Source organism: Saccoglossus kowalevskii, chromosome 17, assembly GCF_978046115.1.
Source record: "Saccoglossus kowalevskii chromosome 17, keSacKowa6.1, whole genome shotgun sequence".
In the NCBI taxonomy this organism is placed as follows: domain Eukaryota; kingdom Metazoa; phylum Hemichordata; class Enteropneusta; family Harrimaniidae; genus Saccoglossus; species Saccoglossus kowalevskii.
In genome coordinates this window covers 1,953,117-1,979,763 of record NC_140657.1, presented here as the reverse complement: position 1 = coordinate 1,979,763, position 26,647 = coordinate 1,953,117, and the positions used below count along the sequence as shown (strand labels likewise).

General features: G+C 35.0%; 1 protein-coding gene and 1 long non-coding RNA gene across 2 annotated transcripts; both read left to right on the top strand.

Moving 5' to 3' along the window:
• The first annotated feature begins 4,135 nt into the window (after positions 1 to 4,135).
• Positions 4,136 to 4,938, top strand: LOC144356689 (uncharacterized). The gene is made up of 2 exons (XR_014926838.1): positions 4,136 to 4,529; positions 4,871 to 4,938. It is a non-coding gene; the product is annotated as an uncharacterized LOC144356689 (long non-coding RNA).
• Positions 4,939 to 8,139: 3,201 nt separating this feature from the next.
• LOC100369854 (V-type proton ATPase subunit G-like) lies at positions 8,140 to 14,196 on the top strand. Its single transcript, XM_002730955.3, has 3 exons — positions 8,140 to 8,257; positions 10,523 to 10,623; positions 13,552 to 14,196. Exons 1-3 carry the CDS (start codon positions 8,176 to 8,178, stop codon positions 13,717 to 13,719), a joined length of 351 nt encoding a protein of 116 aa, XP_002731001.1. The 5' UTR covers positions 8,140 to 8,175; the 3' UTR covers positions 13,720 to 14,196.
• The last annotated feature ends 12,451 nt before the right edge of the window (positions 14,197 to 26,647 follow it).

Genomic DNA, 26,647 nt, shown 5'->3' with positions numbered 1-26,647 from the left:
AGAAGCTAATGTGAACACATCATTAGTGAACGAACTTGTTTCCAGAATGAAGGTTGACAAGATTAGTGATGCTGAACAGGTCAGATTAAACAGTCTAATTGTCAAACACTATGACAAATTTAGTAAGGATGAAGATGATATCGGTTACTGTGACCTGGTGAAACACAGAATAATAACCACTGACAACATACCAGTAAAGGTGCCGCATCGCAGAGTATCTCCACATCATTGGGAGGAAGTTCGCGAATACATACGCAAGTCATTGGACAGAGGCATCATACGTGAATCGTGCAGTCCCTATGCTTCACCAATAGTTCTTGTGAGGAAAAAGAATGGTAAGATGAGACTCTGTGTCGATTACCGTTCTTTAAATATGAAGACACACAAGGATGCATATCCACTCCCCAGAATAGAAGAGGCATTAGAGGCTCTAGGTGGTGCGAAGTATTTCTGCAGTTTAGATCTTGCCCATGGATTCAACCAACTTCCTGTTGCAGAAGAAGACATTGAAAAAACTGCTTTCCGTACTGGTACAGGTGGTTTATACGAGTATACTAGAATGCCCTTTGGCTTATGCAATGCCCCTGCCACCTTCATGAGACTAATGGACAAGGCTTTTGGTGACCTAAACTTTCAAACTCTTCTGGTGTACTTGGACGATATTCTTGTATTTGGGTCAACGTTCGATGAAACTCTTACCAGACTAGATACTGTGCTCACTCGTTTAGGTGAACTGAATCTTAAGGTTAAACCAGAGAAGTGCCATCTCTTTGGTACTAAAGTTCATTACTTGGGTCACATGGTTTCCAGTGAAGGTGTAGCCCCAGATCCTGAGAAGATCCGTGCTGTTCAAGAGTGGTCTAGACCTGAAACTGAACGAGAACTGAGAGGATTCCTTGGACTGAGTGGTTACTATCGAAGGTTTGTTCCAGGGTATGCCAAAATAGCTGCCCCGCTTCATAACTTACTGAAGAAGCCCGATGAATCTGAGAAAGTCTCAAAGACAAAAAGAAAGAGAAAGAAAAGTGCCAAGAACCATTTGTCAGTTGATGTCAAACAACATTGGGATGAATCCTGTGATGTAGCTTTCAATAATTTGAAAAAAGCACTAATTTCCCCTCCAATCTTAGGTTATCCAGATTTCACTCTACCTTTGATACTTGAGACTGATGCAAGTTTCTTGGGCCTAGGCGCTGTACTTTCACAAAAACAAGGTGACCAGATAGTTGTACTGGCCTACGCTAGTAGAAGTCTAAAGCCAAATGAGAGGAATATGCAGAACTATTCAAGCATGAAGCTTGAATTGTTAGCACTTAAATGGGCAGTGACAGAAAAATTTAGGGACCTGTTGATTGGTGCAGAGTTTGTGATTTATACGGATAACAATCCCCTGAGTTACTTACAAACAACTGCTAGGTTGGGAGCGACTGAGACGCGTTGGGCAGCAGAACTTGCACAGTTCCGGTTTACTACAAAATACCGCTCTGGTAAAAGTAACCAGAATGCTGATTCCCTGAGTAGAAAAACTAGCCATGGTAGCGAACCTCATACAATGTCTGTTAGACTGGAAGAGGTGAGAAGTAGCTGTTTTGCTGAATGTGCTCCAGACGTTAGTTTATCTACTGCACTACCTAACTCTCTCCGTATGAAGATTCAAAGTATGACTGCTACTGTGTTGCTCAATGAAATACGTGTGAAATCCAAGAAGGTCGAACCAAAAACCATCTCCACTTTACCATCCATATCAAAGGTCGACTTAGCCCAGATGCAGAAAGCAGATAATAACATCTCTAGATTGTGGTTTTATTGGCAGTCAAAACATCCACCCACAACACGTCAGCTGATGAAAGAGTCCAAACCAGTGAGAAAACTACTACGTTCTTGGAAACGCATCAGAGAAGACAATGGTGTACTCTATCGTATAGTACATGCTGATGGCACAGAAGTTAAACAACTGGTTTTGCCAGAGACTCTCCAGGACAAAGTGTTAAGTACAATCCATGATGAGGCTGGACATCAGGCAGCTGAGAAAACAACAGCTTTAGCACGAACTAGATGTTATTGGCCAGAAATGGTTGTTCAAATTGCAGAGTATTGTCGTAAATGCTCACGATGTACTTTTGCCAAAGCAGGGAAGAGCCTTCACCCCACAATGGGATCCCTGACTGCAACTAAACCGCTAGAGGTACTTGCTATGGATTATACCGTCTTGGAGCCAAGTTCCACAGGTATCGAGAATGTACTTGTACTCACAGATGTATTCACTAAGTTTACACAAGCTATACCAACGCGAGACCAGAAAGCTACAACTGTGGCACGAGTGTTAGTTCGTGATTGGTTTGTCAGATTCGGTGTCCCACGAAGACTACACAGTGACCAAGGACGTAATTTTGAAAGTCAAATAGTGAGAGAGCTTTGCAAGGTATATGGCATTACTAAAAGTCGAACCACTGCAGACCACCCAGAAGGAAACGGCCAATGTAAGCGCTTTAATCGGACCCTACACGATCGTTTACGTACCCTCTCTCCTGCCAAGAAACGCAAATGGCCAGATCAGTTACCTGAATTAGTCTATGCATATAACAGCACTCCTCATTCGTCTACTGGTTATACACCTCACTACTTGTTCTTTGGTAGGGAACCAGTACTCCCTATTGATTACCTACTCGGTAATGACACTGTAACGGAAGGTGATGCACAGATGGATGAATGGATTTCTGACCATCATAAGAAATTGACTGAAGCTTTCAAAATGGCCTCACTGAAGACAGAGAAGGAAGCTCTCAGAAGAAGAGTAGCAAATGACCGTAAAGCTGATAAAACTGATCTACAGCTTGGTGCCCGTGTATTCCTGAAGAATAGAAGTGTGAAAGGCCGTAACAAAATCCAGGACAAATGGGACCCAGAACCGTACAGAGTGGTTGATCGGCTTGACACTGGAGGAAACACGTATGTAGTTGAACCTGTTAATGGAGACCTGCCAAGGAAGACGGTACATCGAGCAGAATTGTTAGACTCCAGAATCCTTGCAAAAGGCATGGAGATCAACGATGTTCCTGACAATATTGAGTCTTATGAGCTGTCTAGCAATAACTCTGATGACGAAGAGTACGATATTGGTGTGGATAGTAGGCAGTGGAACGAAATGTGCACCCTAAGTCCACAAGCTGTGTCCTTTACACCAAGGGAATCCACAGGAAATAGACAGGAACCTAGCGATTCAGAAAATGATCAACTGAGGTCTTCAGACAAAGCAGGGAAGCATCCATTTGAACAAACTGCAGGACATACCCATCCTGTAGAAACTCCTGTAGATTCACAACCATTGGTGACAGACGATGCTCCTGTCGTCCCCAGACGCACTACTCGTGCAGCTGCAGGACAACATTCTAACCCCCACCATTTGCCAAAATCTGCCATACAGGAAGCTACTGCCAACATACAACTTGACCCGACAGTGTTAGCTAGCCTTATACAGAGTAACAATAATATTACTCAGACTAATCTTTTGATGATGCAACTGTTTGCCCGAGATACCTAGTTCACTGATAGGCCCAAACATTGTATTTGTGATCTTTTGAATATTGTATTTGATAGTATTCAAACATTGTATTTGTGATCTTTTGAATATTGTATTTGATAGTATTCAAACATTGTATTTGTGATCTTTTGAATATTGTATTTGATAGTATTCAAACATTGTATTTGTGATCTTACAAGTGTTGTATTTTGAGTTCATTTTTCTGTCGTATGACACCGTTTGTATTTTAAGATTGTATTTTGTTTTCATTTGCATAGTTGTTGAGACAACAACTTTAAGCAGGGAAGTGTGTGAGACATGAAATTGAACACAGCGCCCTCTTGAGACGATTTTTGGTAATTTTGAGATTTTTCTGTGAAATGATTTTTCTGACATTGTAAAGTGCCCTATTGTTGTAATTTCATATCTTTGATAATGCAATGCTTGGATTTAATACTATTTTTATCGGAGAACAATTTCTTTATTTACTTTCTTTTGACCGGTCAAAGGTCATGTTTCAGCATCCGGCCATTTTTGAATGTTGTCTTCTGCTAGATTGGCAGAAGATTCTTCTTCTTTTCTGAGTTAATTTTGGCGATCAATCATTCATTTTGATGCCAATGTCACTGGTAAGCAATGTATTTTATATTGTATTTTCTTCAGCATTGTATTTCATGTTTTTTACGAGAAATTCACATTTCAAGTTTGTTGACAAATTTTATACATGGCGTCTATGGACAGTTATAGGCTGCAAGATTTATTGAAATTTGTTATTGTTCTTTATGATATAGAACAAGATACTTATGCACTCCTGATGACATTTGAGTGATACTTGATGCATTTTCTAACCACGCACTTTATGATTTCATATTTTATGACTGTTTTGATGTAAATTTGATTTAGTGTATAATTTATGCATTTCCATCTCGTGCCTAGACTGTTAGCTGAAACTGAACTACACTATTTGATTGAAGCTGTTTACAGTGGCGGTTGTCTAGACTGAGTCAGGGTATGTTTTGATTGTGTACTTTTTGTGGGATTATTTATATAAATGTTTACTTGTTTACTTTATTTACATATTTATAGTATTGTTAACCCTTGTGAACCATACAATATATTTTCTAGTGAGGTTAATTACTTTATGTGTTATTCTGATGTTGTCAACAGCATATAAACACCTTGTTTATATTGTTGACAATATTGACAGCCTATTTGGCATAGCATTGAATGGTAATGTGCCTCTGAGATGTGTATATTTATGTATATTTATGTATTTATGTTGTGTACATTTATGAATATTTATGTATTTATGTTGTGTATACTGATTTGTATTATTTATTTATTATACAGGTTTTTTTGTTTTTGCTTTTGTTTACACTGGTCCAGAAATAAAAAGAACAGGACATTGCATTAAACTCTACCATCTTGTTTGTGTAATATTTTTGGCGTTACAGTAATAACTAGACACCCCCGGTACTATTGTATTGTAATAACTAGACACCCCCGGTACCATTGTATTGTAATAACTAGACACCCCTGGTACCATTGTATTGTAATAACTAGACACCCCAGGTACCATTGTATTGTAATAACTAGACACCCCCGGTACCATTGTATTGTAATAACTAGACACCCCCGGTACCATTGTATTGTAATAACTAGACACCCCCGGTACCATTGTATTGTAATAACTAGACACCCCTGGTAGCATTGTATTGTAATAACTAGACACCCCTGGTACCATTGTATTGTAATAACTAGACACCCCCGGTACCATTGTATTGTAATAACTAGACACCCCCTGTACCATTGTATTGTAATAACTAGACACCCCCGGTACTATTGTATTGTAATAACTAGACACCCCCGGTACCATTGTATTGTAATAACTAGACACCCCTGGTAGCATTGTATTGTAATAACTAGACACCCCCGGTACCATTGTATTGTAATAACTAGACACCCCCGGTACCATTGTATTGTAATAACTGGACACCCCCGGTACCATTGTATTGTAATAACTAGACACCCCCGGTACAATTGTATTGTAATAACTAGACACCCCGGTACCATAGTATTGTAATAACTTGACACCCCCCGGTACCATTGTATTGTAATAACTGGACACCCTCGGTACCATTGTATTGTAATAACTAGCCACCCCCGGTACCATTGTATTGTAATAACTACACACCCCGGTACCATTGTATTGTAATAAAAGGACAGCCCATGACCATTGCAGTACAAAGGGATTGTACAGGGTAATCTATGGTCATGCATCGATAAAGCCCGGATTGTTTTATTAATTATCAGACTAATTACGCTGCCTAAATGTGAAACTGTAATAGCGGATTTAAATTTCACACTGAAAAAAATGAACATGCATATTAGAAAATTTACGGTGCCGATCCAGATGGATAAAATCGTCTCCTGCGATACGGTACAACGTACAATTTAGAAAACCTTGAAAAATATCACCACCGGAAGGTGCAAGTTTTGTTAGGAAACTAATTCAAGAACAGGATTGAATTACAGATATGTTTGATTTTATTTTGAACATGATTTTATAGAACCTAATAATCAACACTTCATACAAGTGTGTGGCACAGCCATGGGATTGGGGAGTAAGGTGGCCCTTACCTATGCTAATATCACTAGTACAATGACTGAGATTGAGAAATAAATGTTATCCAATTACATGCCAAAACCTGCGAACCGGTAAAGGCACATTGGTTACATAAGATTTCTTTTGGCCACAAAGGCAATGAACAACTTACTAAATTCCACGAATAATACAATTTTGTTCACCCCACATTAAAATGTGTATTGTCTCCTATATTTAGTTGAAAGCCCTTCGTAAATAGGTTCATTTGGCTCCTTAACTAAATCCAGCAATTGACCCATTTGCGACAAATATATCGGTTTTGCCTAAATTTATTCTCGAGATTTAAGTGGGTAGCCAAGTTGCACATTAAAAGTACAAACTAACGGGAAACCATGTAATAACACATTAGCAAAAACACATTGTGATAGCAGTGGATAATTGCCAGCATTACAACAGTTCGTAGTTTGTCAGTATTTAGAAAGATTATTGGAGATTCTCGACGTAGTTGATAACCCAGTCTTTTAAAACCAATTGATTTCGGGCGTTATACTGCCCGCAGTATAGTATAACATACATTTATGAAAAATGGAGGAGACTAACCTATTTTAAAAAAATATTGAAGACAATACAACTCAAACTGAATTACCATTTCTTGATACAACAATGATTCTGACGAGTACAGAAGGTGTACCAGTCCTACTTGATACTTGCCGACATGCTGCCGAACAGTGCGTCGCCGTGTTGTCTGACAGTACCATGACTAACAGAAAGTGTCAGGCACATGTTATCTATCAACTTGTTACAACGAACATGTCATTTTCAAGGAAATGGGTGAGTTTACTAGAGGAAAAATAAAATAATTAGAAAATTTACCTCTAAATGAACGGGTCACTCAAGCTAGATGCCCACAATAAAATGGTGGAGAAATAAAAGAGAGGCTATAGAAAAAACGTATTTCACCATGGTTTAAATATTCTCACCGCGGTTTAAATATTCTCACCGCGGTTTAAATATTCCCACCGCGGTTTAAATATTCCCACGCGGTTTGAATATTCCCACTGCGGTGTAAATATTCTCAACGCGGTTTAAATATTTTCACCGCGGTTTAAATATTCTCACCGCGGTTTAAATATTCCCACCGCGGTTTGAATATTCCCACTGCGGTGTAAATATTCTCACCGCGGTTTAAATATTTTCACCGCGGTGTAAATATTCTCACCGCGGTGTAAATACTGGTGAAAATGTCAAAAATTCGAAATAAAAGCAGAAAATTCACAATAAAAGCAGAAAACTACTGGAGAAAATTTCGAAAATAGGAAAAAAAGTAGGAAAATACAAGTGAAAATGTCAGAAATTAAAAAAATTATCAATGGCCCTAATAAGTCACCGTAGTTAACGGAATGCGTGACAACAATATGACACATTACGGCATCGCTTCCCTTCATGAACATAATTTACCGACACCTGTAGGTGCCTCGCATACTCTTTGGTAGATTTCTACCAGTACCCTCCCCCAGACTACTACCATTTATCATTTTAAAGTTTACCATGGATGTCTTGCTTTTACACGAAGAGTTTTACTGTGAATCGCCGTATATATATGGGAGAGCTCGGCATCCACTTGAAAACTGGACCGAAAAAAAAAATCGATGTTGAGGTCGATTTTTGCTAAAAAAAAATCGGCCCGACCGTAAAAATAAAGGTTAAAAAAGTGTCGCACACCCGTATATTAAACCACGGTCCCTCTATCTCTCTAGAGGGACTGTGATTAAACTATCCCCCGACAAAGCGAAATGACGTGTTGGTTGCTGCAGTAAATACATGGATGTCTATATATGGGCTAGAACGAATATGCTCCGATAGAGAGCCAAATTTTTGCTCAAAATAATGCAAATTATAAAAATTAAACACTTTAATAATCAAATGCAAACATGTATATTTTAATTTATTCATCCACGACCCGAAACCCTCAAATCAATTATTTCTTCGTGTTGTCGCTGGTGGCGCAGTTTCAATTGACGTCAGTCACGTGGTGTTCGTAAATCTCAAAATGGCCGCACAGACGACAGGAATACAACAACTTCTTCAAGCCGAAAAACGCGCCGCGGAAAAGGTTGGAGAGGCTCGTAAAAGTAAGTAACCTTATTTTCCGACAGAAGAAATGTCACACTTTGTTTCTGTTAAATGTTTTTGACGAAATACGTAATTTTACTATAACATTTATAAATGTTAGTTAGAGTCCACTTAAATCTTGATTACAACGTAAATTGATGATAATCGTCACGGTATAACATTTCTGACTGAACGATGGAAATTCACGGCAGCTGTAATAAGTCGTGAAGCCATTTAATTTATCAGTTACCTTTATACCAAATATAAGATTTCATTTGACAATGGCATTTCAGCTGTATTAAATGTGTATTTTATGGTGTCTAATTTTGTATCTCCTCGAGTCGTCTTTTCTTTCACACACTCAATCATTCATTCACAGTGATAGTGCTTTTAAATTGTCTATATAATCGGATTAAATGAAAATTTAAGACGTTTGAATAAATATATAATAAATGTCTGTTTACTTTTGTGATTTATCTTCAGTGTTTCACGCCAGTTCTTCATGCACAATGTACTGGCGGCCATTGTGGCACATAATGTTACAGCATATACATGTACTTGGAAATGCAGGTGCCGTGTTTACTATATTTACAGTGTATAATTAATTTGCCAGTAAGTGTACACCTCATCCGCTGATGATGTGGAGATAGGGACATACTAGGAACGTTGAGGATATACAATCTAGAACCATCATTCATGATCATAAATACACAATTATTCTGTTTCTGCACTGATGAACTGGATATGTATTATAGCACAGTCCTCCTGTGATTATTACGTGTGAAATATACTGTACCCCTGGTACTCAATTAACTTGCCACCCAATCTTTACTAAGTCTCTCCAACTGTTGAGAGATTTCTATTTTTGGGGATTCTCTTTTTTGGGTCAAATTCAACTTTGCACCCAAACTTGTGAAACATAATACTAGTATGACTGTCAAGTCATAAAACTTGGTCATAATGATGAAGATCTTGGCTCTGACTGTTTTACAACATACCCTCATAATTTTCACAGTGTAAATTCTGATGGTATGTGAATAATATTGTAATAAAATGTGCATATTTTTTGTGAACATATCTGTTTTTTCATTGTAAAAATGTTGTATAAATCAATGATGATGCAAATCATTTGGAACTAAGCATCAAGGGTACCCTCTAAAAAAATTTGTTCGGGCTGAGTGCCTTCGGCACATTAAATTTGTTATTGAGATATTTGTTAGAGCAATATTGAAATTAAAATTTAAATTGGTAGCGATATTCTTTGTATGCACTATGTGATGTCACAATGGAAAAAATTGAATTGATGGTGGCTCGCCCTTTTTGGCTGATACGTTTTGGGGGATCAGTGATGTTGCATGCATTCATTACAATGTTTGACCATTGATTGAAGTCTATGGGGTGATTATAAAATCATGATAAAAATCACTGATGAAATCATGAAACACAAGTAAATAATTTACTTTTCTCAGACTCCGCTAACATCTTCAGATCTCAATGTATGAACTCAGACATTTGCTTACAGTCCTGGCAATTTCACAGAAATTTAATATTTATCCTTGCATATGAATTTGTTATTAAATAAATTGCTATTATTATACATCTGTCACCATAACTTCGTGCTGTAATTTTGCGGTATTTTACAGGGTATTTTCATCCTACCATGTTAGGAACTGCAAATTCCAAATATGGAACAATTACTCGCATAAGCGTTCAAATATGGCAGTCCCCAGGGTTTGACCGGACCCCCCCCCCTACAAAGAAGTTCGCTCAATTTGATCTAAACTTTTTGTATTTGTGCATTCCCATGATGTATCCTTGGGAAGAAAAAGTGTATAATAATAATAAGGTTATTATGAGGATACCGAAAGTATGCACTCAGTCAGTACGTGGTCGTGTCAGTCAATACTCCCACTGTACTGTCTTCATGCATACTTTTCAGTATCCTCGTAATAACCTCTCATTATCACATGAGCTACTGTGATATTCCTGGTATCCTATTGTTTTAGCAGTGGCACTATTTTGCATTAATCGACCCGATGTATAAAGTTACAAAATCATTGTTGACAACAGAACTATTCCAACTGGGGATATTTTACTATTTTTTTGACATTGAACCAATGCTGAAAATTTAGTATGCATAGGGCCTTTTTTTTTACATTAACATTTTCTTATACAACACATTTGGGAGATTCCATTCCAAAATGTGGTAAGACTAGTGCACAACTGCGAATTTAAGATTAAATATTAAATATACTAAAAATTCTGGTCATGGTACGTTCCTACAGGGAAAGCAAGAAGGTTGAAGCAAGCTAAAGAAGAAGCGCAATCTGAAATTGAAGCATATAGAGCTGAACGAGAGAAACTTTTTATTGAACATCAACAAAAGGTTAGTTTTGATCATCAACTAATGTGTGAATGAGTTATCAAGTTTTCTAGTTTCTAGGTATTCGTCACATAGTAGTAGATTTTCAGTTCTCATCAGACCAGCTTGTAGATTTGTTGGCAACAAGGTTTAATTATAGTTTGAATAACTAATATCCAAGTTCTCTTTAAAAATAGAAAGTTCCAACATTCAGGTAGTTCCCAAAAATCACTAATTTGGCAAAAATAAATAGAAAATTCAAAACCTGAAATTATTTTTAAAAAGTGATCAATTAACACCTATTTTGTGAGAAAATAGATGCTTTTCCATTTACTATGTACAAGATTTTGCATGTTGTGTGAAAGGCGTTAACCTAACATCTGTCAGTAAAATTGAATAATTTAAATTTTGAATATTTTTTTATAGCTCAATGTCAAAATGTTGATATTTCAGAGGAGAATATTCTTAGTTTAGTCATAATTGACCATCATCAAATGTGTATAGTACATTATTAAGTGTGAAAATATTCAAAAACTACTGACACATTTGTCTAATCCCATCTATGTTTTGATGCTATTACAATACTATATCCTTTGTTTGTCCTGATGTACGTTTGATTCAGCACATAATTCACAATCTTGCCATAAACAGAAATTGGTCTATTAGTTGTAATGCTCAACCCCATTTTTTGCTGGGGAAATATATTATTATTGTGTGTCAACAAACTTGTTTTTCTCTTTGTTACTGAAAGTACAATGCATATACATATAGCACTTCTCTTCAGGGACATGTGTTTATAAAACCTGGAATGTATCAGCTTTGGCTAAATACATTTTCCTCACATACCGTCAGCAAGGGTAACGTGACCTCTGACAATATCTAGTTAAAGTGTACATGTATAACATGATAAGATAAGACTCCATAATCTGGCAGACTGCAGAAAAGTAGTACATTTCTATTTACATACTTAAACTGTACCAAAAGAAGGATAGCTCTTAACCCTTGAAATTTTGTACTCTTGTTTTTCACTGTAACTTCTTTTTTAATTTTGAACCAATACTCATAATTCAGAATCTCTTAATTTATTTTGAAAAATACGAAAAAAAATGATGCAAGTTAATTGTAGGTAACAAAAGTTTACTTAATTCTGCAATTTTAGTTTTAAGATAAAAAAAGAGTTAAAGCAGTAGATTGAAATGTGAATTATGTGTTATCATTTACCCCTCCTTCTCTTCCCTGAAACATACCGGTACTGCTGAGTTATCAGTCCATTTGTAGAGTGAGTCATAGTGGTGTCTTTATCCACCATTTCAATGATGTTAACCACATTTTAACAATTTGCTGGTATTTTTTTTTAAATGTCCTAATTTTGTTCAATCATTTTGGATTCTAAAGTCCTAAATTAACTGTTAAATTTACTGTTTTGCATGCAAAATATGGCAAATAATTAGAAAGTTCCCATAACGCTAGTTGCCATTTTGGACAAAATGTCCTACGGTAATTTTGAGATAACCGAACCCATGCATTTAAATGATGTTATATTTAGTATTGACATGTGTTTACGACTAGCACAGTAATGATGGTAGAATGAAAAACAGTTCATTGCTAGTATGGTTATTGATTACCAATATAATATAAAGATCAGAGGGATGAGGGTCCATTCAACATACACCCATAATACATAATTGCTTATAGCTAACTAGATACATTTGTTAAATGATTTTATTTAAAGCTAGCTAAATGTCACTACCATAGTGTAGGGTAGGGTGACTTGTCTGGAAGAACAATCTGCAATGTTTTTGAATCTGACATATCCAAATGTTCTTTATTTCAGTATGTAAATATGTTATACATATAATTACATGAAATATTTTTGATTGTCTGGAAAAAACAGGTAAAGGGAGTCTGAAAATAGTGGTAATCTACCATTAATTAATAGTCTGAACTCTGGTTTTATTAAAATATATATATGAATATAAGATGTAATGCACTTCTATATATAGATAATTTTTACATTTTCTGACTTTTACAAAAAAGTGTGGATGTCTACTTAAGATTGTGTCTACATTGAAATCATGCTGTCACTTCCTAAAGAGATTAGCATAAAACATTTCAGTTTCTAAAGATACAAATTCTGTATCATTTCAGGGATTTTTTTAAACAAGGGAACAGGGGCGCAGCGCCCTCATGCCATGGCCATGCGCCCCCTTACCCTGGGGCGCAGATTCTATGCCAATCATAAAATTCGGATTGACCAGGGGCCACATGTGGCCACAGTCTTCAACTGTGACCTGTCTAATAGTAATTTTGGCCCTACGGAAGCCATAGAATGCTCCATTTTAACTTAGAATAGGGAGAAACCTATCTCCCCCACTTGGTGGCGCTGCTGAATTGCAGTGCTCCCTCTTGCAGCTTTTTTCTAGAAAAACCCTGCATTTATTTAATGATCATGTTTTTGCTGAGTAAAAATACATTAGTTCTTCTTGCATCTTGAAAAGATGTGATTAGTGATAATAATATTAAGAGCACATTGATTTACATACATATTATTCTTGTCTGACTAATGTTACAAATTATAGGGCGATGATCGTCACGTCACGTCGCGCATGTATGACATTTGTGTTGATAAACATTTTCCTACAATCCATTGTACTCTTCTAATGAAAATCACAAGTACGAGTTTTGACCTGGGTGCAACGTACATTAATTACCTCCGACGACTCTTTCGATAATTTCCAATCACCGAAGAAATTACCTAGTGAAAGCTTAGTAACGCTTCAGTTTGTAATTGCTGGTTTCCACAAAGGTCAAAGTCGCCATGTTTGTTCATATTTTTGCCATATCTCGCGCATACGTGGTGCATGCATTGTACATAATGATATTTTAAAGTCACATTAGCTATTTGAAATTAATTTATTATTCACTCTGTCTGACTGATTCATTCTATTACAGCACTTAGGTTCCAAAGATGACAAAGCCAGGGAAGTTGAAGTCCAGACTAAACAGAAGATAGCAGAAGTAAATAAAAATGTAGAGGTCACTAAAGAAGAAGTCTTATCTAAATTATTAGGACTTGTGTATGATATTACTCCTGAATTGCACCAGAACCTCCGTGATTAGTGTGCATCTGTATTTTCAACGTTGTAGACATGGTTTCTTTCTTCTCATTATTACTTATAGGACTTCTGAAACACTACTGTATTCATGTACTATTTCCAGTTATTGTATTATATTATGTGACTTAGCTTATGTATTTCACTGGGTATGAAATAATTTATATAAAATCATTCAGTTACAACTGAATGCGGTGCGCTGTAACAGAATAATTAATATATTTTTACTTTAAAGCGAAAAAAGGGCTTTTCTATTGCTGCATTGGTTGGAAACCTATGTTTTTTAATATGCAATTTAGTGTCCCAGTGAAGTATGCCATGTATGGTAGAATGGGTAAAATTGTCAATGCTTATTCAAAGGACATGTTATTTCTCTTTTAAGAGGATGCTTCAATCAATCTCAATCAATCAGGATAAATATGTTACTTCTTTAATGCATTAATTTTAAAAGAATACATCTAATAAAGGTTATGCATTGAAAATATATTTTGTTATTGAGGTAATAATCTTTGGAAAAAAATTCCATTCTCCTTGGGACCAAAAAAAAAAAGCAAAACCTTTTTTTTGTTGAGGACATCATCATTCAGAAGTTTGAATTCCCATGTCTTTACGGATGCTGATGTTTTAAAGATAGAATAATAAAATAAGAATAATATATACTTTTTTCAGATACACAAATGTTCATGTTGAACAAAACCACAAAGTTATTTGAAGCAGACATGTATTTTGGGATTTTTACATGCAAGACAGTAAATGAAAGTGACATGAAAATTCATCTCCGCACCAGTGCGCTCATATTATTTAATCACAAAAAATTGAAAGAACTAATAATAAAACTGTTTATATTATCTGGTGAAGTTCCTTAGCTATTGTATGATGCAATATTCATTCATATTTTATGATACAGAAGAAATATCATAAATAATGTAGATATTCACAAAAAGCTGATTTTTGAGTTCTTAACTAATGTGTGTTTCGATGTTCAATATGTTTAGGGTTAGATATACTGTAAAACGTGACTTTTTAGCAAGCATGTTATTTTAGCTAATTTAGCAAATCCATAGTTCTCGCTGATTAAAGATGTTGGTCATTTAAAATACATTGTATTCTCACAATGAGATTGTTGGGAATTTAGCTAAATTAGGATTTTGTTAATTGAGTCAAATCTGCTAAAATGACATGTAGCTATTTCAACGTATTTAATTTTTTGTATTTAAGTGGATATCTTGTTATGCCTGTCTATTAAGCAATATGTTTTACTGTTTGTTTGCGATGACATGTTTTTGAATGGTGACTATTGTGTCAGAATATTTCATGGTTTGAAATCAAAGTGATATAAGTTTGTTGTAGCATAATCTAGAAGTAATTTTCAACTGGTAAAGGGTTGGAGGAATCCCAGCAATAGCCTTATTTTTTTCCTCACATACATTGAGGGCATGTCTGAAATATTGTTTTCTGGTGGCTATGTGATAATTGTTGTAATAAAATTGACTAACTGTATAAAAAAAAAATTAGCGTTTCTCTTTTTATCCTTTTCATGATGTATAGATATGCAAGAATTGCAGACTGAATAATCTTTGTCATCAAATAAACATTGATGTCAGTAACATACTGTAAAAATACTTTATTTCTGCTTGGATTTACTTTCACTGGAGGAATGTTTCAGTGAAAATAAAATCCAGTGAATATATTTATATTTTACATTCAACTTCTCAAAATCAGTGAAAATAAACTCCATACAAAACGCCCAAAAAAGTCTTATGACTGAAAATTAATTCAAGCTAAAATAAAGTATTTCCCAGTAGATTCATGGTGATTGATGTCTGGCTGGAGGAATGTGGTACAAACCACTAATTGATTGACAGCACTACTTACTGTATGGTTGAAAATAACTAGTTCTAAACATTCATTTAACCAAATGATTGTTGGTTACCTGTACTCCAGATTTTTACACACAATTCATAATGATAGTGTTCATTATAAATGACATTTCATCTCATTTAATGGTAACTACTACTTAAAGTATAATACTAACTGGATGGATGCATGGTCTGAAGCTGAATCACGTGTTCATGATCACAGAGGAATAAAAAACATTCTCAGGAGCAAACTACATTTTTCCCAAATTTGTACAAATTGGCTTCAAGTCATCTAAAGGGAATTAGGAGTAGAGAAGAAGCAGTCACTTGAAGTTTGTGGTCTGTTTCTTTTTCTCCTTGTGTGAATTTTTGCCTAAATGAACCAGTTGCTTGATTTTGGTGGCATAATCTTTTTGCTAGTGGCATAAATTTTTGTAGGATTGGTCAAAGTTTGTGAGTGATGTAATTGTTTGATGCATTCCCAAATTGTCACCAAATGACTACTGCATTTTCAGGATTAGCCTGGAATCCAGCCATTCTAAATACACTCAAAAAGGTAGATTACTGTGTAACTAAGTAGTCTGCACAGGATTCTTTGTTATCATTGATTGGCTGTCCCCAGGACTTCAGTATATTACCATGGGAACACATACATGTATATGCAGACTAACTTGTATGTAAGCTCCGCCCACATCACTTCACCAGTCTGTTGTTCATTGATTTTTCAACATCTTGTGGTCATAAATTGCATCTAGTCTAGGTTTTTGCTCTACTCTAATTTAAATTTTGGCCTAACAGGTTAGCTATGATGTACACATATTTGCATATTATAAATTACTCACTATGAACAAGACTGCATGAAACAGAAGGTTTGAGATGTGCTGTCATTGTAACATAAACATGCACAACATCTATTGAAATTGTTTAGAAAGCTGATGGTAATGTTTTCTCAGAAATAACAGACTTCTGTGATCACAATGTAAGCCTAAACAAGTGTTGGTGATCTTAAAGTCATTGTATTTCTATCCCCATAGGTCCTTTCCTGAAGAATACTTTTTTATCCATGGGTTGATTGTATATCTGGTGAAGATATATTTTTAATCAATATTCCCCAATATTTAAACAAACTATTCTTCATAGTAATCCACATTTTGTTGTTGTTAAATTAATCTCAGCCAATAATTAGTTTATAAGACAGGAAACTGTAAATTTACAGCACACATGTGAGTAAATGGATCTTGGTATCTGCATGGTGGAAATATAATTTAATTTGTTAATGTATGCGTAAAGTACATAATATATTTCTGGTGTGTAGGTTGGTATAACTAGTGAAAGTGAATTGGAGGGGAAACAAATTATTGCTTAAATGATTGTGTTAGGTATGAAATGTGTGTGGAACACTTGTTGCATGATGACTTTGCCGGATACTTGTAAAACACATGAACTTCTTGTTTGTCGCTAATTATTGTTAAAGCTGAAATTTTTTCTTGAGATGTGGAATCTTTAGTTTTTGTTGTTGTTGTTGATTAGTCGGATGTGAGACTGTCACACACTGGATACATTTTCATAGGTAGATTTAAAAAATATATGGTAAATAACTGGCCAGAGTATTTCTTGTATACAAATAATTAAGTGAGGTTTGTCATAGTTCTTAGATAACAATGTCTGGTTACATGAAAGCAATACCAAAACATTGTATTGTGTTTGAAAACAAGTAATTATACAGGTGGAATGATGTGAATTGATTTTCAGCTTATGGAGTTTTAACTTTGATTCCCTGTTCCTATCGCGGCAAAGAGGTATTATTTCTCTACTGGTGTAATTTAGTAAACGAATCATACATGGTGATAATAAGCCCGGGGGCAGTTGATACATAGCTGGGTAGGAAGGTGCACCTGAGTGCTCGAAAGTGTGACCATTTTTATACCTGGATAGTGGCAAAATCTCTACCCATATTTATACCAAAGTACCATTTCTGTCGTCACTGTTTATTCCAAATAAAACAGTTACCGTATTTGCTCTATTAGAAGAGCATCTCCAATAGAAGCACATGTAAGCCAACAGTTGCATAAGATATTATTAACACAATGTTCAGGTTATTTATACCTAATCGAAAAAATATTACCGATAATTATACCTATCTTGACCAGAAATAAGACCGATACTTATACGTTAAATCCATTTCAGAGACACGTCTCCATATGCAAGTTTTTGTCCAAACGACCTTTTTGTATCGGGTAAAAATAACAAAACTCGATGTCCTAATTAAAATTTCTATGTATCTGATAAAAACATTGTGATAACCCCCATGATCAACTTCGGAAGGGCACATCCAGATAATTCTAATCTGTTATTCACTGCATTACTATTCAAAACAAGACATTTAAAATGCAATATGGGTAACATATGTTTATGAATACATCGGATTATGATTTATTATGAAATATGAACCGTTCTCTCTGCACATTCCTAGCTGTCCAATTGAAGAAACAATGATATTCTCTAATAATCATGTACGCTTGTTGTTTCGGTACATCCAAGAATAGTCACTGCACAGGCGTATTAGTACGAATGCTGCAAAACAAAACTTTTCGTTTTACGAAAAATTATAACTCAATTTGGTCCTCAATATGTCATACGAAACAACAATATTGAACAAACCATTTCGCCAATATTGCATCTTAAATAGCGTAAACAACGATGTCATACAATTCATTTGTGCGATCCCCTGGATTGACAGCTCCCCCTTCAACTTAAAATGACAATTTGCTCTGATCCTTATCTCGCTACAAATTGCAGGATTATATATGATGTAAAACTACAAAGACAGACAAAACCCAAATAGATAGTGGTATCATTATTTTGTGGCGAAATCCCAGTAACCGAGTAGAAGACACACTGTATCATAATAGTCTGCCTGCACGATGTTGTTCCGTTCGGACAGCCCCCCCCCCACCCCCCCGGGCTTTGCCGGAACATTTATCTTGAAAATTCAAAATGTGTACCATCGGTATATCATGTTATGTGGCTAGGCGAATTGATATCGTCGGTGTGCCACGATTCGAGTCAGGCATACAATACAGCAAATTGAAAAAAAATCACGAATCAATGGTTGAGTAACCGAGTATTTATCTGGCGTCATAATTACATGAGATCATGATAAATGACCTCGTACCCACAAATATTAATTAACACTCCAGACAATTATCTCATGGTTGCTTTCGGAATCAGAAAGGGGTTTGCAGGCCTGTCTTGATCCGGAGGTCACTTGTATTGATTACATACGGGTATGCGATGCACCAACTTTTGATGAAAATTCTTTGAAACAATTTAAAAAAAATACCACCCCTTGAAACAAATTTACACGAAAAAAACAAACCCCTTATTCATACTCACCTGTTCAAACTCTTGATAAAAAAAAGATCTATATTTGCTAAATGTCAAATACTAGTATTATGCCAACACAATAAAAATACGATCCATTTGATTCCTGGAAATGTCAAAATGGAATTCTTTGACCATTGAACATGTCAAAAAGGACCCCTTGTTCATTTGAAACGTGATGTATAGACGCCTGTCGGGTGCCTCGTATACTCGTTACTTTGCAAAAGTGAAAACCAAACCAGTTGCTTCAGGAATTACAAATTAACCGGGTTTTTTTTTCAGAAATTTGTCCTTGTTGTATTTTTATCAAGACCTCATATATGAGGTACAATGACAATGACAATGAAGATTATATTCTATTTTCGTTGGTAAGCTTCGACTTGTAGGCTCTTGGCTGGTCAAGGGGTATACGCGCATCTCATGAACTTCGCGGTTGACATTTCGAAGTTCGAAAGTCTGTGAAAACAGAAAAAGGAACATTTTAAAACAAGTTTTGACAGTGAAAAATCTTATTGGTACAGTTACACTTGAACCACAGCTACTAAAACTAGAGACGAATCCCTGTACTGAAGTTATCTTACCCGGTACTAGTAGTTCAAAGTCAGTGTTTTCTCTAAAATATGTTTTGATTTGTCCGAAAGCTCACATTTTATCAAGGGCGGTGTTATGTAAAACAGTGGTTGTTTTTGATTTTGCAGAACCATTCATATGTCCTACCGATACCAGTAAAGTGCCCCTCCCCCTCCCCATCCGGGTCGCCCACTTTTTAAGCTCGCGGCATTCGTATGACAATGGCGTTCTTTTGGGTGGGATTATGGCATAGGATGACATTGCTGCTTTAGTTTCCTAAGCCTCATTTCCTCATTTCACAGAAAATGATAATGTGAAATAAATACATGAAACGACGCTAAAGTTACCAAGAAGGTTGATTATTATAGTACTAACATCAAATTGTAAATTTAAAGAAGCAATATAAAATTTAAACTATAGAGGAAAGGGGAAAGAAACCTCGGCTCTCACTGAAAGATAAGCAGTCAATTAAATAAGACGCAAACAAAAAACATGACTCCGTTCTTTCATGACTATTAAGTGATACGTCTTACACTGCACTGGTATATGGTAGTGATATTATGTGAAAGGGGTGAAAGTTCATATATGTCACTATATAGTCGTGAAACACCAGATAAGCTTGCGTCTTTTTTTGACATCATGTCTATTATATTGTCATTATTCATTAATTTGGCTTTTGTTATTTCCATTTTTAGGTTGCTATTTTTAGGTCATTGTTCGGTTATTTGGTCCTCATTATTCTTCAAGTTATGGTTTTCTGAGGCACTAGAGAAGATTGTAATGTGCCACTGAATTTTAGTTTACAAATCCACACCAATCACTGTCGCCAAGATGTATGTTGACGCTCGGACCACTTAGTGGTGTGAAGTTGACGATACCGTTCAGTGGTGGCCGCACCGGGCCGCCGGCGGGAGGGGGTCGCAGAGGGAAAATGTTGGGGGGAGGGGTCGCCCCAAAATCAAGCTGAAACACTTTGTATCAGCAAAATTTGACCCTCAAAATGCGAAAATAGCGTTTCAGAGGGTATAGATTTCAGATGTCGCCCTCATGCAATTTCGTGCCACCGCCTCTGCCCCCGGCCTGGAACTCTACTCCGTCACGGTGAATTCTGGAACTACTACCACTGATTTTCGTGAGTTCCTTGTCGGCCGTGTTTACTTACTTAAAAACATCTGACTGGCATACACAAAATGCAACCTGGCCAGCGAAAGGAATACCATTCCCGTATCGCACAGTGGAAGTACAAGAGCTTCATTGGCTGGTGAAATTGGCTGAATGCATACAACAATGCCAACTCAGATTTTGCAAATGTTTGTGTGACTCAATGTGACATGCCGAAAGTAATTCACAGTACTAGTACCTTGTTGAGGGACTGTGCAATAACCCATGATAGTTAGTGCTGTATGGTACACAAGCTTTTTTTTTTAAATCGTGATTTTCATGGTTATTGTTATTTTTTTAAAATTTTTATTTTATTTAGCTGGTACTTATTTCCAAGGACGCCGAGGCTGAAAAAATACGTGACAACATTTATTTACAAAAATCTCAAACATATTATATCAATACAATTAAAATACACTGATTACACCTTATAATTGTTTCTTATTCTTTAACCGCTATTGTACTAAAAACTACATGTTACAAAACATTACAAAGTAATAGAATTACTTAATTGAAAACCCAATACAGTAAGTAACCATATGCATGTCTTTACTGGCATCGAAAAGCACTAAGTGCTTATTCGGTGACTATTGGAGCAGTTTTTTCTGTATCAGTCGGTGGCTTAAAAAAATCTTCTAACAACCGCTTAGACTTTCTCTACAGGGATTCAAAATATACATCAGTATCCCCCATTCTACCCGCTCTCACCCTTACCCCAATGTTAACCGGGTGTATAATTACTTAAAACCATTCTCAAGTGTCAAGTATCAATAGTCTGCTACAGGATACTTAGCTTTCCGGTGCAAAGGAGAAGTAATGTTGTATTTGAATTAAAATAACAATGTTAGGCGTGTTTTTTACTTTTATCGGCGATACAATAAAGCTCCATAAAAACAGAGAGATTGAACAATTACAAGCTGAACATAAACATAATCAAGAAAAGCCAAATATTGGACAAAATGAAGTAGAAGACATGACTACAACAATAACAAAATCTATAGCAAACGAGTTCCAACAAATTAATGAAAAGATAGACGTATTGGGAATAAATAACACACAAGAACAGGAATGGTCATTGGTATCAAACCGGAAAAACAAAGAAGTCCCACCAAGAGACCCACTTCAAAATAAAACCAAATATAGTGATATTGTAAAGGGAAAATCAGAGAAGCAAAATAACAAGGCTACAAGTAATTCTAGTGAAAAAGGACACATTCTTAAACAACGTAGTATACCACAACAACTAGAGCATTTGATAATCAGTGACTCTCAATCTAAACACATCTATAACAGTGATCTTGCAAAGAACCAGATGGTTTTTACTTATAGTGGTGCAAAGATTGAAACATTCCAACAAGTTATTAACAATAATCATTTCCCACAAAGTCTAAAAAGTATAACAATGAATATTGGTGGAAATGACATAGATGAAAAGACAGACTCTGAATCAATCAAGAATGAACTCAATGTACTGATAAATATAACACACAAGGAATATCAGTCAACAGGCATTTTTCTGTGTGAAATGATACCACGTCAACACTTGAAGCTAAAGAGATCAAATATAATGGACAAAATAAACTCTTACATTAGAAGTAAAGAAATTAAAGATATACATGTTATACCAATGGGCAATATCACAACACAGTTATTAAGCAGAGATGGAATACACATCAATAAATATAACGGAACCACCATGTTTATTACAAATATAAACAATGAGGTAAATAAATACACCTTTCTAGAAGCTAGACCAAGAAGTGTACACTATCACCAACAAAGATACAAAGAAGAATATAAAAAACAGAATTATCAACCAAGATTTAATGATAAATATCTAGAGATGCATTCTTCTACATACAGAAGCCATACAACACCATGGAAGAGCTACTATGATACTAAATGGCAAACATCACAGAATTACAGACACGGTCAGGACAGCAACAAAAACAACGAAAATATAAATAATTAACAGTAATGACAGTGACGATAAAGAAAAAAAAGAGACAATGTATATACAATGAAATGACACCAAATTACATCAATATTGGTCACTGGAATACAGCAGGCCTAAGATATAACTACAAACCAACTCACCAAACATTGGATAGCAAAACGGAAAGCACATTAGACATAGAACATCACATCAAAAACTACCACTTTTATGCAATGACTGAGACCTGGCTTGACAAGGAAAGTAAAGGACTGATACCAAAACCAATGGGATATTATGTGTATCACAAAATTATAACAAAGATTAAGAAAGCATGGAGGTCATTAGGTGGTAACAGAATTTTTATCAGAAATAGTATAAAAGAAGGAATTCAGATCATACCAACAAGAAATAGCTATACAATATGGTGTAAATTAAGAAAAGAGTTTTTCCATTTAGAAAAAGATGTTTACATTGGGACAACATACATACCACCAAAAAATTCAAGTTATAACAACCAAAATAACAATGACCCATATGAAGAACTGCACAATGAAATACAAGAATTCAAAATGAAAGGAAATATAATCATACAGGGTGACTTCAATGCAAGAACCAAAGAACTTGAAGATATTATTATAGATGATGAAGACAAGTTACAAACAAACCTCCCAATACCAGATACATACATTTATGATACAAACATCAAGAAAAGGAGAAACGCAGACACATGGAAAAATTAATTTGGAGAAGATCTTGTTAGATTATGTAAGACAAACCACTTGAGAATAGTAAATGGAAGAACTCCCGGTGACTGGTCAGGAAAACTGACATGCTATAGTTACCATGGTGCAAGTACTGTTGATTACAGCATACCTAGTGAAGAACTTCCTAAGAGTATCATTCATTTTGAAGTAAAAGAACTACATACAACCAGTGACCACTGCCCAATCAGAACAATTCTAAAAACACAAAGTAGTTATAAAGAGAACATGGATATAAATAAAAACCTACAGGCGCAGGCACCATCAAAATACCAATGGAACACAATAAATAAAGAACTGTATAAAATCTACATGAAAACAAAGGAGAGCGAAGACATTGCAAATACATTCTGAAAATAAATACAATAACAGCAAAGAAAGTGATGAGATCGCTCATGAATTTCAAACATTAATGGACAAATTTGCAAATAAATGCTCCATACATAAGAAAGTAAAGAAGAAAACACAACAAAACAAAGTAAAATTCACTGATAGACAATGTAATATGATGACACTTTCAAAAATGTTACAAAAAATCCAACAGATAGTAAACTAAGAATAATGTACTACACTAAGAAGAATAAATTCAAAAAATATGTAAAGAAACTACAGAAAGAGAAACAACAAAAATTATTATCAAACATTGAACAAGCAGATGAGAACGATGAAGTACAATTTTTTGGAAGAAGGTAAACAAAAGAAAACAATTCAATCAAAGAAATTCCATATACAGCATGGATTGAACATTTTCAGAAAATCAGTAGAAATGATACAACTCCCATTGAGAGAATAAAAGAAATTGAAGACAGGCTGTTGCAGCGAGAGAAAGAAATGCACAACAATCATGAACTAAACAAACCTATAACATTACAGGAAATTATTCATGCAACAAGAAAACTGAAAAAAATAAAGCAACTGGACCAGACGGAATACCAGGAGAACTGTTGAAATATAGCAACAAACTAGTGGAACAAGCTTTACAACAAATGTATAACCACATCTTGGAAACTGGTATTTATCCACAGTCATGGAACACAAATGTTATAACACCAGTACACAAAACAGGTGGATGTTAATAACTACCGTGGAATATCTGTTAACAACATCATTGCTAAAATATTCAGTATTATTGTTAACAAAAGAATATCCAGCTATTTAGAAAGTAACTTCACCATACATCCAAGCCAAGCAGGTTTTCGTAACAAACATCGCACTACTGACCATATATTGACACTCCATACCATTATTAAAAAATATCAATTAAGAAAGGAAAAAATATTCTGCTGCTTTGTGGATTTAAGAAAATGCTTTGATACAGTGTGCAGAACAACACTGCAATATAAACTACTGAAAAATAACATTAACGGACAAGTATATAACATTATAAAAATGATGTACTGAAATATGGACTTTGTTATAAAATTAGGAGATGTTATAACACCACATTTCAAGCTAGATAATGGTGTTAAACAGGGCTGTATTTTAAGCCCAACATTGTTTAACATCTTTATGAATGACTTTATTGAAGGACTGTCAAATATTGAAATGCCAGCACCAGACTTAGATGGTAAACATATTAACTGTCTACAATATGCAGATGACATTGCATTATTGTCTACTACAAACGTAGGGCTACAAAATGTACTAAATTACCTTCATACATATACAGTTAGTTGGGGGTTACAAGTCAACACATCAAAAACAAAAATTGTCATATTTAGAAAAAAACTGGTGTACAATATTATCACAAAAACTCACCTATGGAAAAGAAGAAATAGAAGTCAAAGAACAATACACATACCTAAGAGTAATTTTTAAATCAAAAAGTAATATTGTAACTACAGCTGATAGACTGGTAGACAAGGCATACAAAGCACAATGTATACAATCACAACTATATTTACATAATACAAATAATATTAATATTAAATTAAAGCTGTTAAATATGACCCAATTACCAATCCTAACATATGCAGGAGAAATTTGGGGTGTCCTTCTCAAACCTACCACATGGGATAAGACAGAAACTGAAAAGTATCACATCCGTTTCTGCAGACAAATTTTAAATTTAAATAATAAGACAAACAAAATAGCCTGTAGGATGGAAATGGGACGGGAACCCCTTATCTCTAAAATATACTGCCAAGCAGTTAGGTATTATAAACACCTAATAACTCTTGACTACAACAACTTGGCATACTATGCACTGAAAGAAATGAAGAAAAATAATTACCCGGGGTCATGGTTGAAGTCATTAGAAGACAACTTAGAAATATACACTAAATGTAATATAGATAATATAACAATACAAGAACTGATAATTTCAATCAGAGAATATTACACTAACGCATGGAACAATGACAATAAAAGAGATGATGCAAAACTGCGCACTTACAGTACATACAAAACCACACTAGACATGGAACATTACATAAAACACATAGATAACAGACATTACATCAAAATACTAGCACAATTTAGAACAAGTAGTCACAAACTAGCTATAGAAACAGGAAGGTACACAAAACCAAAAACACTGATAAAAGACAGATTATGCACCCACTGTAAAGAGATAGAAGATGAATTACATCATTTACTAGAATGTAAACTGTACACAGAACACAGAGATGACATACATGTATATAATATCCTTAAAGAAATTAACAGTCATTACCAAAACTTGAACAAAAAAGAACAATTTAAACTTTTTACTACAGTCCCCAAATACAAACCATCTTATCACTCTTTGCAAATATTTAGTTAAATATAAACAAGACTAATTATTTTATTTTGTCAGGTTCTTTTATATTTTATACATATTCTGTGATGCATACAGATATACTTACATATCACAGTATTTTAATATTTCTTATATTATTATTAATAATAGTCTGTAGTATTTTTGTCGTTCATCAATTTTGAGTTCTTTTTTAAATCAATTTTTACATTTCATGTACTTTTATTATTTACTTTATTAATCTGAAAACCTAAAAGGAAATGTTAACTCTTTCTTTACGGTATTAATAAAGCATTATTCTATTCTATTCTAATGCGATGGATGAGTTACAGTTTTTCATGGTCCGTGATATGTTTGTGTTCATCTATATTTCAATAGGTGTTACGCACACATTTGGAATCTCTTTAAAGCATGGCGATTGGCCAAAAGTTGAAACCAAGGCCAGAAAAGGTATTGGTGATAGGTTTTAAAAAAAACACCTTGCAGTCGTACCATGCACGCATCAAATGTAATATTTATTTTTGGAT

Excerpts from the sequence above, each read along its gene's own strand:
- LOC100369854 (XM_002730955.3), top strand. The coding sequence starts at position 8,176 with ATGGCCGCACAGACGACAGGAATACAACAACTTCTTCAAGCCGAAAAA. Across the intron at positions 8,258-10,522 it reads GGTTGGAGAGGCTCGTAAAA|GGAAAGCAAGAAGGTTGAAG; the intron begins GTAAGTAACCTT and ends ACGTTCCTACAG. Across the intron at positions 10,624-13,551 it reads TTATTGAACATCAACAAAAG|CACTTAGGTTCCAAAGATGA; the intron begins GTTAGTTTTGAT and ends ATTCTATTACAG.